This window comes from Rhinolophus ferrumequinum, chromosome 25, assembly GCF_004115265.2.
Source record: "Rhinolophus ferrumequinum isolate MPI-CBG mRhiFer1 chromosome 25, mRhiFer1_v1.p, whole genome shotgun sequence".
In the NCBI taxonomy this organism is placed as follows: domain Eukaryota; kingdom Metazoa; phylum Chordata; class Mammalia; order Chiroptera; family Rhinolophidae; genus Rhinolophus; species Rhinolophus ferrumequinum.
Window position 1 is genome coordinate 14,153,731 of NC_046308.1, and position 17,769 is coordinate 14,171,499.

The 17,769-nt window shown below is 41.8% G+C and overlaps 1 protein-coding gene across 1 annotated transcript in view; it reads right to left on the reverse strand.

Annotated features, from left to right (window-relative positions):
* MYO1H (myosin IH) overlaps positions 1-17,769 on the reverse strand; it is a 71,747-nt gene that overhangs the window by 14,480 nt on the left and 39,498 nt on the right. Inside the window, exons 14-20 of the mRNA XM_033098051.1 lie at positions 15,663-15,754; positions 14,029-14,123; positions 9,310-9,356; positions 6,373-6,453; positions 5,779-5,884; positions 4,937-5,054; positions 778-891 (exon numbers count right to left, since the gene is read on the reverse strand). Of these exons, the coding sequence (XP_032953942.1) occupies positions 778-891; positions 4,937-5,054; positions 5,779-5,884; positions 6,373-6,453; positions 9,310-9,356; positions 14,029-14,123; positions 15,663-15,754 (653 nt within the window). The remainder of the gene's footprint in view (positions 1-777; positions 892-4,936; positions 5,055-5,778; positions 5,885-6,372; positions 6,454-9,309; positions 9,357-14,028; positions 14,124-15,662; positions 15,755-17,769) is intronic.

The following is a 17,769-nucleotide window of genomic DNA, read 5'->3' on the forward strand; positions in this document are numbered from 1 at the left end:
AATGAGATGATATTTGGAAAGCCTCTCGGTAACCTAAGGATGGGGGCTGGTTGCCAGGGGAACCAACCACAGGATTAGAAGGTTGGAACATTCAGCCTCACTTCCCGGGAGGAAAGAGGGACTGCAGGTTCAACTAATCACCAGTGGTCAATGACTTTATCAATCACGCCTCTGTAATGAAGCCTCTATAAAAACCCCAACAGGACATGGAGTTTCTGGGTGCACCTGGAGAGGGTGTGGAAGCCCCGCCCCTTCCCGCATGCCTCGCCCTTTGCATCCCTTTCATCTGGCTGTTCCTGAGTTATAACCCTTTGTAATAAATCAGTAATCTAAGTAAAATGTTTTCCTGAGTTCTGTGAGCTGCTCTAGCAAATTAATTGGACCCAAGGAAGGGGTTGTGGGAAGCTCTGGTTTATAGCCAATCAGTCAGAAGCACAGGTAACAACCTGGCCGTGGCACCGGCGTCTGCTGTGGGCCCCTTCACCTGCAGTATCTGACGCTACCTCCAGGTGGACAGTGTCAGAATGGAGGTAAATTGTAGGACATCCAGCTGGTGTCAGAGGTGTTGTGCAATGGAGACTTGTACGTGTGCATGAAGAACTGAGAGTGAAAGAGACACACAGGAGAGGTGTTTCTTTAAAGAGATGCATTTAAATGGAGTGGATGAAAGTATCTGCTTGGAAATCTACGTCAACTCCTGAAAAATGCATCTCCAGGCTCTAGATGGATATGGATCAATGCCCAAAACATTTCGATGGCAACTTCCCAGCCACTTACCTCCCTAATTTGTAGTCCTCGGATTTATAGCCAATGTACTTGATCAGCCGCTCTACGCCCTCTGCTGGAGGCCCCTGCCAGTGCGGCCAAGTGTCGGGGCACAAGGATTTATACCTAAGGGAGAGAGGAAAGGCACACCTGGAAAGCCATCAGATCTGACACTGGCTCCCCCCACCAGGAGTAGGCTTCTTTCTGCTACTGGCATACCAGCCGCTCAGCATACTATAGTAGACTCACTACTTCCCTGAACTCAACTTCTTTGAATTCAACACTATATACGTGGCAACAAAGAAGAGAGAAACTGTTTCAGCGGGACAGGCCTGTTTTCACAGAACAATGACCTCACCAGAAAACAATTCCCTTCCTAGGTATAGGCCCACGAGACATGAAAACGTATGTCCATGTGAAAACCTTATACATGAATGTTCACAGACTCATTGATCATAATAGACAAAAGGTAGAAACACACAAAGGTCCATCAACAGACAAATGCATAGACAACAGATATGAACCAGCGTGGGAAGAAAATGTGCCATGCCTGGTAGGGGACCAGGGATTTTCCAAGGGTAATTTGGGACCCAGTGTTGACTTAAGAACTTGATTTCAGCATAGGATGCAACTCCCTTTTAACATGCAGTCACTAGAAAGACAACCGTAACGTCCTTCTGTCCTTTTCAGCCCTGAGATGCAGTTGCTTCCTGACCACGAGAGGCGGTGCCTGGCCAGGTGCACAGAAGGGCATCTCCAACCTAATCCCTTGAACGTCTCCTGCTTCTATTCCCAGGGCCACTGACCTGCAGCCACGCCTCCCCTTTAGCTGGTCCTCGAGCCTGCCCAGTTCCCACCGCTAGGCTCTTTCCTGGACTGCTGTTCCCAATATCCTTAGGGCTCCCTCCCTCACTTGGAGAGGCCCTCCCGGACTACTTTACTAAAAGAGGGAGCCGCCACTCTTCCCCCTTACCCACATTCATTTTCCTTCTAAGAATGTACCCCCACCCCCACGACCAGCTATATCTTCGTGTTATCACTGGTCTCTCCCGCCAGAAAGTAAACTCCATGTGGCAGGGATGGAGTGTGTCCTGTTCTCCAGCACCGAGGACAGAGCTGGGACAGAGCAGGTGCTCACTGGTATTTATGGAAAGAAGCAACCAGCCTCAGAGAGCGGCAGAGTAGGGAAAAGGTGTCTGAAGTTCAAAAAATCCAGGAAGATGGGAAGGGTCAAGTATGTGTGTGGGGGTGGGGGTGGGGTGGGCAGTGACTGCTACTCCCTGCCACCTTCACCAGGAGTCAACTTCAGAAAGATGGATGAGATAAGGGCGAATGAATGACAGGTAGCTGATGAGCAAAAAGGGGTACAACCCCCCCAAAAAAAACACCTGGCAAATTGTGTGGCGGTTTCCCATTTATACATGATCATCTGACCCAGTAATTTATTCCAAGGCAGATGCCCAAAGAAATGAAAATAGACGCCCACACAAAAACTCGTACATGAATTGTCCTAACAGCATTATTCATAATCACCAAAGAGTGGCAACAACCCAAATGCCTATCAACAGATGAATGGATAAGTAAAATCTGGTCTATGCCCACAACGGAGTATCATTCTGCCATGAAAAGGCATGAAATACGATCCAAGCTACAACATGGACGAATCTTACAAACGTTACGTTAAGTGAAAGCCGCCAGACACAAAAGCCTAAACGCTACACAAATGACTCCATTTGTATGAAATGTCCAGCATAGGGAAATCTATGAAGACAAAGAAAATTAGTGGTTGCTTAGGGCTGGGGGTGGTAAGGAGATAGGGGCTTCACAGCTAAAAGGTACAGGGTTTGTGAGGTGATGAAAATGTTCTAAAACGGACTGTGCTTGCACATATCTGAACACCCCAAATCACTGACGCTGACGTGGGTGAATCGCGTGGTATGTGAATTATATCTCAATAAAGCTGTTTAAAAAGACAAGAGACCATGGCTATGCATTGGGAGTGTGGTTCAGAAATGGTGACAGATGAAAAAAAAAAGGAGAGGGGACAAAGAAGAAAGGGATGTGACCATGAGCCTCCAACATTAGGCTGCTTGAAGATCCTGTGTGTCCTTCCTACCTGCCTTCTACACACGCCTCCATGGGTGCTTTATGGTTCCATGGAGTTGAGGATTGGGGATGAAAACGCCTCTACAAATGTACCTACGGTATAGAGCAAAGCTGTCCCCAAGCTGAGGTCCTCGGCCCCCCTTGGGAGCCTTCAAAGATAGCATTTGGGGCAGGATTGTCTGTAACTCTTCTCACTGTTTCTGAAACCCAAAGAGCTATGCCATTTCTCAAGATAAGTTTGACGCGTGTCGATACAATCCTAGGTATGTTCTGCCGAAATTGCATCAACTCAAAAGGTTAATGCTGATGAGGCTTAATCAGAAGTTCAGATCGGCAGGTAGATAAATCATTAAAATAACAGTGAAGAAAGAGCCTATTACTTAATAAATACATGTAGGTGGATATCAATGATCAGGACACAAGGCTGATGGAAGAAGAACAAACACGATCCTGGGCAGAGAAAAAAATCTGAAATCACAAAGTTAGGGGCTAAAAATAAGAACACAAGAAAATGCTCAAGTTTCAGAGCTCAGGATCTTGGGGTGTAAGTAGCAAAAGGCAAGTTGTTAGATTTAAAAATGTAAGTGCACGTGTGTGTTTTTTATGATTATAAAATCATACTTCAAAAAAAGCCTAATTTCTGTTGAAGTATAAAATTGCTCATATTCAACCATGGTGACCTACAAAAAATGACCATTTCACTATGCTTCTCTGGAGAGTGTGAGAGCGTATTGCTATTTTGGCGAGAAATTCACATGCAGCTTACCACCAATGAAATATTAGCAAGCAAATTTGGGCGATGGTAGTGGTAGTGGTGGAACATATCATTCAATTCTTATAAACTCCTTGAGAGCAGGCAGTTTAATCCCCATGTGACACCCAAGGAAATAGGTCACAGGTGGAAGAGATAGAATGGGGATTCCCACCCAAGTCTGTGTGGCTTCAATGGCTGTGTTCCCACCACCATACCCGCTTCTCTTGACAGCCTGCGAGGCCAAGAGGAGCGCTCCCAGCCTGACAGCGCCAATCCAGGACCTGTGGTCCCCTTAGGAAGGGTTTGCCCTAGACAAGTACAGACCCAAGGGAAGCACCACCCATATCTGCCCTGGGGTCTCTGCACTCAGTTCCAAGAAGATAGGGCCTTAGTGAAATGAAGTGGCAGGTGGTGAACTGAGGCAGCTTCCTAGCCTCCAAAATGTTAGTGTTTCATCACTGTCACAGCTACAGCAGGTAAAAAAAACTGAGTTCCCCGAGGGACGCCCTTGTATGCATCGCCTCACCCAAAGACTCACACCGAGAACAGTCGTCCCCACCCCTTATCTACAGCTCCACTGTCTGCAGTTTCTGTTACCCACCGTCAACTGTGGTCTGAAAGCATTACATGGAAAATTTCAGAAATAAATAATTCACACATTTTACACTGCATGCTGTTCTGAGTAGCACAATGAAAACGCGAGTCATCCCGCTCAGTCCCACCTTGGACATGACTCCTCCCTTTGTCCTGTGTCTCCACACTGTGCCCGCTGCCCACCCACCCGTCAGTCACTCAGGAGCCATCTCAGTGAGCAGATGGACTGTTGGGATATCACACTGCTTGTGTTCAAGTCACCCTTCTCCTCCTTCATCATGGCCCCAAAGCACAAGAGTGGTGAGGCTGGCAATTCAGAGATGCCAAAGGGAAGTTGTACAGCGCTTCCTTTCAGTGAAAAGGTGAAAGTTCTTAATTTAAGGAGTTTTTATCCTCTCACATCATCACAAGAAGGGTAAGGACAATACAGTAAGATATTTTGAGAGAGAGACTACATTCACATAACTTTTATTACAGTATGCTGTTGAAACGGTTCTATTTTATTATTAGTGATTGTTGTCCATCTAGTACTGTGCCTAACTGACACACTAACCTGTATCATAGGTATGTATGCAAAGGAAAAAACATAGCATATATAGGGTTGGGTGCTGTCCACGGTTTCAGGCATCCCCTAGGGGTCTTGGAACGTATTCTCTGCAGATAAGAACAACTATAGGTGTTTGACTTTACTGGCTTCATCAGCAAAATAAACTTTACCTGTGTAAGAAATGCTCGTATTTCCGCCGGTATGCAAAGCCAGCCCGTCTCACCCGCAGGTGTTCCATCAGCCCCAGGTACTTGATCTGATGCCGTACGAGGAAGTCATCAAACCTGCCTTTGGAAACACAGAAGGGAGAGTGACAATTAAGGACCCTTTGGCTCTCTTTCAACCTAGACCGACCAGAGACGACCAGCTGATCATCTGTGAGCTGCGTTTGGCCCCAAAAATGTTTCCTTAGGCCCTAATTATGTTTCATTTAATGGAAGCATCTTACAGGAACATCTGGATTTCGGTTTCTCTTGAAAAACCATGACCTCTGGCCATTCTGGGCTTAGAGTCCCACATAACAACAACAGCTGGAAGGCAGTAGTGCTTTAGACAGGGTGTGCCCTCTCCAGTTTGCTGCAGTGCCCTCCACTGCCCGGTCTGCTTTGTTCATTTGCTCTTCCTGCCTGGCCTCTGGAAGTCTTTGACTATCTGACTTTATTAAAGACCGTGGCACGAGTTTAGAAAAGACCCAAGTCATAGACCATCTTGGAAGATTGCTCACTGGCTGAAAAGAAGCAACCTCACTTCCCCTCACCTCTGATACCTGCCTGGCTCAACTGCGTTGCTCCTGAAATGGGACAAAGTCTGAGCAATGTTCACTCGGGGCCACCCAAGGAACACCCCCTGCCCCTACTTATTTACCTTCTATTATTAAAAATGAAAACAATTCACGTCCAGAGGATAAGGAGCGAGCCTATGGTGGTTTTCAGGGTTTTAACCCACCACCATCTTGGTTTTCCTCCCAGCCTCATTTCCCTGAGCTATCTGTTCAGAACGATTCACAACTCACTGGGTTCTTTCCTCTCGTTGGGCTTGATGCAACGGATGTACGAAGGTTCCTTGGAGATGAGAATTTCCAGGAGGCTGTTCAGGCTGTTTTTAAACTGAGTCCCCACCTGCAGGGAGAGAGAATGAGCTAAATAGACATCGCTACTCCCAATTGATACCGAGAAGACAGGTTGGGGCACAAGTATGCAGTGAACGCCTTGTAGGAGCCGGCATCACCTCCGAGCCCATCCCGCACCACGTTCCCCTGTTCCCCTGTTCCCAAACTTCCTTTATGACACTCATACTATTGGAAGTTCTTTCTTTATTCGATGGCATTTTCTTATACCATCTCCCACTAGATCGTACGTCCCATGAGCTCAGGGACCTTGACTGTTTTATTCTCGCTAAATCCACAGTGGAAGCTCAGTGAATGTCTGTAAATGACTGCACTGCTTGCTAACCTTGGAACGTATATATTTAGTAGACCAGGTTAGAAAGCGATACTGCCGGAAAAAGGGGAGGAAGGACTTAAAAAGTGCAGGTAGCCGGAGGTAATCGCACTCTCTGGGTGATTTTTGCTGCCTTTCAATTTTGCACGGGCATTTTCCCCACTCACTGTTGGTGACCTTCTCCGGTTTTGTAACTCGGCCACCAGGAAACATTCCTTCAGGATGCTGTTTTTGGACGTGCACAGTACCTGTAAACAAAGGGAAATGACAACCACTTTCGCTACTTCGGAAATCACTAAGGGGTCTTTTGGGCAGCTCACGTCAGTATGCCAACAGACCAGAGTCATCTGCTTCGGGAGTACTTGAAGAAGAAGAGGGAGAAAACCACAAACAAGTGTGGAAGGAAGTGTTCATATATGATATCCACTGCTATATCTAGCTGATGAGGCCATCTAGGTGTTTTTCCTCTGACATGATGAAGCCATAATGGCTTCCAGTCCAGCCCAGACGCTACAGGATAAGTGGGTTCCTTAAGAATGACCTCCAGGGGCTGGCCCGGTGGCTCAGGTGGTTGGAGTGCCGTGCTCCTAACGCCGAGGTCGCCAGTGTGATTCCCACATGCGGCTCTCCCTGGAGCTGACCTGCCATGTGCTGCCAGGAGCAGCCGCGCGGAAGAAGGGGAAAAATAAAAATAAAACATTAAAAAAAAAAAAAAAGAATGACCTCCAAAGACATACAACTGGCTGATCAATATATGAAAAGATGCCCAACGTCATTAGCTATAAGGAAAATGCAAATCAAAACCACCATGAGATACCACCTCACACCTGGTAGAATGGGTATGATAAATAAGACAAGTCATGGGGATATAATGTGCAGCATAGAGAATATAGTCAATCATATTGTGATGGCATGGTACGGTGTCACATGGTTGCTGGACTTATCATGGTGATCACTTCTTTATGTATATAAATGTTGAATAACTGTGGTGTACACCTAAAACTAATATAATATTGTATGTTAGCTATGTTTTAATAAAAATCTTCAAAAACAAAAAAAATAGTGAAAGAGGCTATGATAAAAATAGGAAAAGGGTGACATCTGAGACATTCTGGGGACGCCATGGTACACTTCTCTGGTGACACCGCAGGCAGAACCAATCCAACTATAAAAAGTGGCTCAGTGTGTTAACCCGTTGCTCAGATAGAATCAATCTGGAAAATTCCCAGTTTTATACAGAAGGTGCCAACAAAATGTATACAAATTTTAAGAAAGGAAAAAACTGTATTAAAATTGTAATACTCAATATGTACCAATAACAAAAGATGAATGTAAGCTATGTTTGACTTCTGCAATGACAAGAGGTGCTCAAAGTGGTTTCCATCAGCGTAATTTTAATACAGTTTTTTCCTTTCTTAAAATGTGCACACATTTTTTTTGGCACCCTCTGTATATCTTACTGATAATCTGTATTGCAGTTCCAAGTAACTCCAGCCTGCCTGAAATGCCATCCTGCTCCTGTTCACTGGATAAGGTGACTCTGCTTCCATGGAAACGGTGTAAAAAAAAGTATGCAGATGGTGAAGCCAATCAAACTCGTGTGTTAAGTTTTAGAAGTTTTATAATCACTGTGATGATCAGTTTGTATCTGTTATTTAAGGAGTTTGAAGTGTTTAAGAGAATCTAACAAATTAGCCTTACGATTTTATGTTGAAATGATACATTGGTATTCGATTTGTGATTTTCATGTGAAAGTTGTAAAATAATTGAGTATGTCCATTAATAGTGTTTGAATATGTAAGAGAACCCAAGTTACTACATGTATATGTTAGTTTTACTAGATTTGTAAGAGTTAGTTGAGATGTAGAAAGATTTTACTTCATAGGTTTATAGTTTTGTCCCATTAGGCATTTGAAATGTTTCAGAAAATCAAATATATTAATTTGTAAGAGTAGTTGAAAAATAGTTGAGGAAACTTACATGTGTAAAGGTAATCAATTGTCTGAGGAAATTTAATCTTTTTAAATTTATAAGTTAATTAAATACGAATCAAACAAAACAGCAATTGTTTTCAATTTTAAATAAAAATCACTATTTTTACAAATAGAATAAGGTTATGTTTGAAGACTTCTAAAAACAAAAATAAAATGTTCAACTTAAAAAACAATTTAACTCAACACTAAAAACATTTTCTCTTGTATCCATACAATGGAATATTCTTCAGCCTTAAAAAGAAAGGAAATTCTGACACCTCCTATAGCACGGCTAAACCTTGAGGACATTATGCTGAGAGAAGTCAGTCACAAAAACACAAACATTGTATGATGCCACTTATATGAGGTACTTAGAGTAGTCAAACTCATAGAAACAGAAAGTAGAATGTTGGTTGCCAGGGGAATGTGACCTTGAGCAAGTCCCTACCTCTGTGGGTCTCAGCTTCCTCAGCATCAGTTCATGTCACCTTAGTACATCCCCATGGCACCAGAACAAAATCTCCACTCCTTCCTGGGGACCTCGGCCTTCTGAGCTCTCAGCCCCCTCTCCTAACACTACCCCTCACTGAACACACACACTGAGCTCCTCTGGGCCGCAGGGCCTTTGCACATGATGGTCTCTCTACCTGGAATAACCCTGATATTTCCAAGGCCAGAATCATTCTCATTCAGGTTTCAGCTCAAAGTCATCTTCACAGGGGTGTTTTCTCTGATCCTCTACACTAAATTTAAAATGTCTCCCTCAACCACAGTGCCTTATTTTCTTCATAGCACTTTTCACTGAGGTGAGGGATAACTTATATGTGTATGTTTACATTTATTCTTGGCCACTATTCTCCCTCCCACCCTGCACACCACACAATGGAAAGCCCCATGTTCACTGCTGAAACTCCACAGCTAGCCCAGTGTCTGGCACAAGGGAGGGGCACCACGTACACTTGAATGGGTTTATTGAGTGAATCTTAAATGGCTGTTCCGGCCATGACATGCTGGAATTCTAACATAACTCATGGAAGAGAAAAATCCAGAAGGCCAATCTACCCTAAAATCAGTGTCACGGGTGATATCTTACACCCATCAGAAACACATATAGCTAAGTTTCAGACTTACCTCTTTCAGATGTCTGTAGAGGATATCATTGTTTTTTTCCAAGAATCCTACAAAACATCAAGTAAAAAAAATTGTGTATCAATGGCTTTGCCTTAAAAATGCAATTCCATCCCAATGGATAGCAAAGGGAAATCCTAAAAATCATCTCTTAGCATTAGATGAGAATTCTCAGCCTTGGCACTACGACATTTGGGACTGGGTAATTCTTTGACGTGGGACCAGTAGCACCTTCTCCAGTTGTGACAATCATATACGTGCTCTGACAATTAAGTTCACTAACTTGTTGCAATGATGTTGCTAACCTTTTTTGATACCAGAGGGATTATTCATTATGAATTTGTACCAACTGGACAAACAGTTCACCAAGTTTACTATTTGGAAGTGCTGAAAAGACTGCGTGAAAAAGTTAGAAGACCTGAACTTTTTGCCAACAATTTATGGCTCTTGCAACACGACAATGAACCAGCTCACACAGCACTGTCCGTGAGGGAGTTTTTAGCCAGTAAACAAATAAGTGTATTGGAACACCCTCCCTACTCACCTGATCTGGCCCCCAATGACTCCTTTCTTTACCCAAAGATAAAGGAGATATTGAAAGGAAGACATTTTGACGACATTCAGGACTTCAAGGGTAATACGATGACAGCTCTGATGGCCATTTCAGAAAAATAGTTCCAAAATTGATTTGAAGGGTGGACTAGGCATTGGCGTCAGTGCATAGCTTCCCAAGGGGAGTACTTAGAAGGTGACAGTAGTGATATTCAGAAATGAGGTATATAGCACTTTTTCTAGGATGAGTTCACGAACTTAATTATCTGACCTCGAATGTTTCTAGACATTTCCAGTATCACTGGGGGGTAACCCCATCTCTGATTGAGAACCAGGTCCTCAGAACCAAGCTTATGACACACACAGTATATTCTAAATCCCAATAAGCTACCATATGAATATACAGCCTTTACACTGAATATTGTACACGGGCCTAGTCCAATAGTAAAGAACTACACATACAATGAGTGACATCAAAACAATGGATAGGGCACTGAACTCAAGGGCCACCAGGTGAGACCATGCAGACAGAGGAGAAAATCAGGCCCACCATTAAGAAAATCAAATTCAAATACCAGGATTTGTGGTACCCTACGGCATCTTCATACAAAGGAACACATGTCAATTCCAATGTTGAAACTTGGTTTAAAGTTCTCACTTAAAACCTAATCCGTTAATTAAATTAACAACTAAATAGCATGATAAAGTCAAAACCAGCTAAAAAAGACATGCATCAATGATGTCTAAGATACAACCTTTCTAGATGACAATTTGGAGTTACCAAAACTTTTTTTTTTTTTTAAAGGAGGGCGCAGCTCACAGTGGCCCATGTGGGGATCAAACTGGCAACCTTGGTGCCATCAGCACCACGCTCCAACAAACTGAGCTAACTGGCCACCTCCCAAAACATTTTTATTGGGGTATAATGTACATAATATAAAATTTACCATTTTAACTCTTTTCAAGTATATAGTTCGGTGGCATTAAGTGAATTCACATTATTGTGTAACCATCACCACTACCCATCTTCAGAACAGTTATCTTCCCAGGCTGGAACTCTGTACCCCTTAAACACTAACTCTCCATCCCCCACCAACCCCTAAAAATCACTACTTTCTGTCTCTATAAATATGACTGCTCTAGGCACTTCATATAAATGAAATGGTACAGTATTTATCCTTTATGTGTCTGGCTTATTTCACGTAGCATAATGTTTTCACGGTTCATTCATGTTGTAGCACGTGTTAGCACTTCCCTCCTTTTCATGGCTGAATAATTTTCTATTGTTTTTATACACATTTTGTTTACCCATTCATCTATCAATGGAAACCTGGGCTGCTTTCACATTTTGGCTATTGTGAATAATGCTGCTAAATACATGGGTGTACAAATACCTGTTCGTGCCCCAGCTTTCAATTCTTTGGGGTATATACCCAGGAGTGATCAAAACCAACTTTGACAGAACATTTAACCCAACAATGCCACTTCTGGGAATTTATCCTATGTATATAATGTGCACATATTGGCCAAATGAAATATACAAAGATGTCAAATGTAGCAGTGTTTATAAGAGACAAAGTTGGAAACGAGTGGCTGTCAAATAGATGACTATGGGGAGTGTCTGTAGCTTTTCAAAAGAAATGTGGTAGAATCTGTATCTGGAGAGCGGATGCAGATCTGGAAGCAAAAGACCTGAGTCGGCACCCCAGCTCTGCCCCTTACTAGCTGTGTGAACTTGGGCAAGTTACTTAACTTCTCTGAGCTCAGTTGCCTCATAGGTTAAAAGGGGGATAATAATGCTCCCCACCTCAGCAGGTTTTGTGAGGTTGTAGTGAACAGCAGACAGAGCTAAAGCACTTGGGACAGTGCCTGGCCCAGATAAGTGCTCAATTAATGTTATTTGGAATCCAGATGATCTCCAATATTCATTCATTTTAAAAAGCAAAATAGAAAACACAAAATAACAAGAAATTGTTGGTTCTTGTGGTTACTTCGGAAGAGACTAAGAGTACAAGGGGCTTTCAATTTTCTTTTTGTGCTATTTTCTTTTTGTGCTATTCTCTGCTGTCAGCAATTTTTAACCTTACACGTGTATTACTTTTATCTTTAAACAAAAATCAATAGATTATATGACTAGAAAGATTTGTCCTGTTTAAAATTTTTCTGTTTTATACCCCTCTTTTTTTAAGGGAAAAAAACCTATTACATGTTATATTTCTTTTTAAAGATTCTTAGAGACATAAACTGATTTCTAAATAAGAACCGAAATCAGAAGTGACAAAGAAAATGTTTTTAAAATATTTTGAAAGAAAATGCTCATAGCAGCATTCTTCATAGTAGCCAAAATGTGTAAACCACCCAAATGCCTATCAATTAATGAATGGATAGATAAAATGTGGTGTATCCATGCAATGGAATACTACTTGGTAATAAAAAAGGAGTAACAACATACATGAACTTTGAAAACATTATATTAAGTAGAAAAAGGTAAAGTAAACTTCATAAAAATGAAGAAATTCTATGCTTCAAAGGGAACCATCAAGAAAGAGAAAAGACAAACCACAGATTGGTGAAAATATTTGCAAATCATATAGCTGATAAGGGACTTGTATCTAGTATTTATAAAGAACTCTTACAACTCAATAAAAAAAATGTTTTTTAATGGGCAAAGGATCTGAATAGAAGATTCTCCAAGGAAGATATAAAAATGCCAATAAACACATGAAAAGATGTTCAGCATTATTAGTTAGTAGGGAAATGCAGATCAAAATACCATGTCAGACCCACTAGGATGGCTGGAATCAATAGACAATACAGGGATGCAGAGAAGCTGGAAATCTCATACTCTGCTGGCGGGAATGTAAACTGGTACAACCGCTTTGGAAATAATCTGCCAGATTCTCAAGAGGTTCAGCACAGAGTTACCATACAACCAGCAATTCCACAAGAGAAATGGAAACATCCATGGTTTGACAATTAAGTTGGCGAACTCATCCTAGAAAAAGTGCTACATACCTCATTGCTGAATATCACTACGGTCACCTTCCAAGTACTCCCCTTGGGAAGCTATGCACCGACGCCAGCGCCTAGTCCACCCTTCAAAGCAATTTTGGAACTCTTTTTCTGGAATGGCCATCAGAGCTGTCGTCGTATTACCCCTGACGTCCTGAATGTCATCAAAATATCTTCCTTTCAATATTTCCTTTATCTTCGGGTAAAGAAAGAAGTCATTGGGGGCCAGATCAGGTGAGTAGGGAGGGTGTTCCAATACAGTTATTTGTTTACTGGCTAAAAACTCCCTCACAGACAGTGCCGTGTGAGCTGGTGCATTGTTGTGATGCAAGAGCCATGAATTGTTGGTGAAAAGTTCAGGTCGTCTAACTTTTTTATGTAGCCTTTTCATCACTTCCAAATAGTAAACTTGGTTAACTGTTTGTCCAGTTGGTACAAATTCATAATGAATAATCCCTCTGATTTCAAAAAAGGTTAGGAACATTGTCACAACAAGTTTGTGAACTTAATTGTCAAACCTGGTATGCCCCACATAAAAACATACACAGGCACGTTCATAGCAGCATTATTCATAACAGCAAAAAAGTGTCAACAACCTAAATGCCCGTCAACTGATGAGCGGATAAACACAATGTGGTCTATCCACACAGTGGAATATTATTTGGCAACAAAAAGCAATGACACCATGGATGAATCTTGAAAACAGGCGAAGTGAAAGAAGTCAGACACGAAAGATCACATACTGTATGTTTCCATTTATAAAGAATATCCAGAATAGGCAAATCTATAGAGACAAAGTAGATTGGTTTGTTGCCTAGGGCTGTAGGGGATGAGGTTGGGAGAAAATGGGGAGTGACTGCTAACGTGTGTAGGGTTTCTCTTTGGGGTGATGAAAGGGTCTAAAATTGACTGTGTTGATGATTGCACTACTATATAGTGAATATACTAAAAACTGTTGAATTGTACACTTTAAATGGGTGACATATATGTGAATTATCTCAAAGGGATACACACACACATAGTAAATACATTTAAAAAGACCTTTCAGATGGCACGCTTGCATGTGGTGCTAGGGAACATCTGAGATGGATGGGCAGCATTTTTTCAGTGGACACAGAGGCACCTGCATGGTGAGACCTGTGCCCCCAGGGCACTCACCTTTGGTGCAGTATGTGACCACTCCCGCGTAGTGGAAGAGTTGGAACTCCATCAAGCCAATCCTCTTTCGGCCCTTTGGACCCGCCAGCCTCCGGCTACAGAAAGACGAAAAATAGACATGAGCTGAACCTTCCTACTTTACAGTAACAAAATGCACTGATATATAAAACCAAAAGAGAGAGATTTTCGACAAGGTGTTTAAGACCATGATAACCTACTGAAGGCCAGCACTGAAATCTAACCACATACAGCAGCTGCCAGGAAGCCTTGCTGCCTATTTCGTCTGGCTATAGGTCAAGGTCTCCCTCAAGTTACACCCTTCCTTCTCCTAAGCTCCGAGGAATAAAAAAACGTACGTGAACCACAGAATCATATTTATTTGTACAATGAAGTAATTTCCATTTTTCCAGGTGATAACTAAGAAATAATTTTACTACTTTATATTCTTACGATGTCGAGACTAAAATGCCCATTAAATATTTTTCAGATTCTGGTGATTCATAATTTTCAATAACTTTTTCTTGAAATGTATATACATATATAATGACAGCATACATACCCCAAGTGTATATACAGCTCAACGATTTCTCTTGTTTACATGTATGTGATTTACCCGCATCACTGCATGGAGTTCTACTGTTATATTCTAATGGCCGTACTTTATTCCATTTGTGAATACACCACAATTTATGTTTTCATTCTTGATTCATTTACTTATCCAATTCCATTTACTTACCCTTTCAATATTCTACAACAGGTTTGATAAAGCCACTACATTTATCGAACCCTTTCTATGGCCAAACATTGCAGTAGGTGATTTATATGTCATTTACAATGGTATGTGGTAGGTATGTTAATATCCCCCCGATCTTGTAGAAGAGGAAGCTCAGATGCAGAAGTGTGGCTTGCCCAAGGTCCTGTGTCTAATGAGTGGCTGAGCTGGGATTCAAAAACAGGGCTTTCTGACTCCAGAGCATACGCTCTTAAATGTTCTACTCGTCTCAAAGACTAAGTGAAATTTCTAGTTGATTTTCTGGAATGCTGTACATGCTCTATGTTTGGATCTGTGTGGTGGTTATCTGGATACACACCAATATAAAAATCCATTGGGTTGTACGCTTCCGATCTTCTTCACATGTCACTCTATGTATTTTATACTTGAATTTTTTTAAAAAAGACCATCTCATGCATGTGGACATGTGCAATATGAAATGACCGTGAAAAAAGCAAGATACAAAATCTTTTAAAAATTTGACTTGGAATTCATTTCAGTTTGATTTTTCACTAACAAAAGGTATGCATATACAGTAGTAAGTCCTCGTTTTACATCGCCAATAGGTTCTTGGAACTACGGCAAAACATCATATAATGAAATCAATTTTGCCACAGGCTAATTGAAACAAGAGTTCAAGAGTTTTGCCATAAACAAGAGTTTACTCTATGTAAACAAGAGTAAACAAGAGTTAAGCTCCTATAGCATCTTATCAGTGATATAACAAAATGGCATTATTCAAGGATTTGCTGTATATGATTTGGTGCCTCATTATGTACTCTTGGGGAGCTCTGCCCCAAGAAAATGGATGGATATACAGTGATCTTCCTCCATGGAACAACTTGTCAAATGAGATACATACGTTCGGAAGTGTGCGTGCTTGCCCACTTTCTCCTCCAATTTCTCAAGGAAACTCAAGTCTGTAGCAGGACCAGGACGAATGCATTCTTCATCCTTCAAAAGAAAAAGAGATATGTACTGTATATGGAATAGAACCAATGGAATTGTAACAGCTATATATGATGTCAGAAAGGCAGTAGGCTGGGGGAAGGGTGTTATCACTTTGTAAGGGGAGTAAATGTCTAACTATTACATTGTTTTGTACACCTGACACTGAGAGAGAGAGAGAGAGAGAGAGAGAGAGAGAGAGAGAGAGAGAGAGAGAGAGAGAGAGAGAGAGAGAAAGGGAAGCCTCAATCCCTAGCACCACACTCCATCAATTCCAAGTTTAAATGCTTTCACCACCTGTGGCAGAATGTACTGGACGAAAATACCGTCATCTCATACAAGTTCAGGTGAACATTTCAGGGTACGGTGACTAATCCATCACATGTGCTCAGCTTTTCAGATTTGATAAGGGGACCATGGTACCAGAGAGGTTGGATACTCTATGAAAAGTGAACTCTCCCACCCATCTGACGTACATTTCCAAAGTCTTCCCGAGGACACTCCACAGCTTCCATGACCAGCTAACGTAAAACTACACCTCATTGTTTCTTAACTACTCGTTGCTGGCCAAGAACAAATGCCCTTTACCAGGAACAAAGCTTTCATGGAAAGCAACTTATAAAACCACTTGAGTCTAACCTTTCATATTCCTCAAGCTGTGCCTTTCTATTTCCTATTTTGGGTCTTTGACAGTGACAAACTATAATTGACCATCTTAATTAAGGATGAATCAATCAACACTGTAGCTTTTATTAAAACAAAAACAACAACTTCATGGACTGTGTAGATGTCTGACCACCACGCTCTATACCTAAGCTGAAGTTGAATAATATTGAATGCAACTATAATTAAATATACATATATATATACATATACATATATATACACATATATATGTATTCAAAAAACAACCACAAAAACAAAAAACCTGGATTAAGATTGGTGAGACAACGCCTATAAAGTAGTATTTCTATGATTTCTGGTCTCATCTATGGAAAACCAAATGGAGACAAGTATTTATTACCAAAATATTTTAAAATACTGGCCTAGCAATTCACATGAACATTGAATGTATACGTGCGAGCTTAATGTCAATCCTTGCTCCCTGGAACACAATTCCCCAACGTCCACAAGGCCTGTGACTTCACCTCCTTCAGGTCATTGCTCAAATGTCACTTTCTCAGTGAGTCCTTCCTAGACCATCTTACCTAAAATGGAGACCCCTCCCCAGCACATCTAATCTCTTTTTTCTCCATTGCACAATCAACATATTTTGCCCATTAACCTCTGTTGTCAGTCTCTTCATGCTCGAGTTTCAAATCTCTGAGTGCAGGGGTTTTGATCTGTTTTGTCCATTGCGTTGTCCCAAAGCATAGGGCACAATCCTGGCATTTGATGAGTATTTGTTGAATGAATTGAGTCTGAATATTTACTACGGACTAGGCATCGCTATAAGCCCTCTGCATGTCTTATCTCACTTAATTTGACCTTACAGCTCCTCTCTGAGGTAAGTGCTGTTATTTCTGTACTCATTTAAAGATAAAGAAATTGGAGCTCAGAGAGGTTAAGATCCCTGTCTAAGGTTGCACAGCTAGCAAGCAATGAGGCTGGGCTTTGAAACCAGGTGCTATCCGTGTTCCTGGCAACTACAGTCACCATCCATTAATGTCTGGCTGTGCTTTAGCATGCTGGGTTCACACAGCAGTTAGGTGGGGTGGTTGGGGCAGGGCAGGAGAAAAAAAGGGACCAGTTATTTTCATTTAGGAGGCAAACCGTGGTGCAGATGATCCCAAATGAAAAGCAAGGCAAGGAAACCATTTCTCATTTGGCCCTTAGGGTTTACTTTAAAAATTGATATTTGAACTGGAACAACTGTGGATTCAAGGACATTAGTGTTCTCAGAAGTCACGACAGTTCCAAACAAGGCCACAGGCCCACGCCAAGAAGCCTCAACTCAGACTCAGTGGATGTTCTTTGGAAGGCCTTCCTTTACGTTTTTTGGCTTCCTGCTCAGTGGTAAG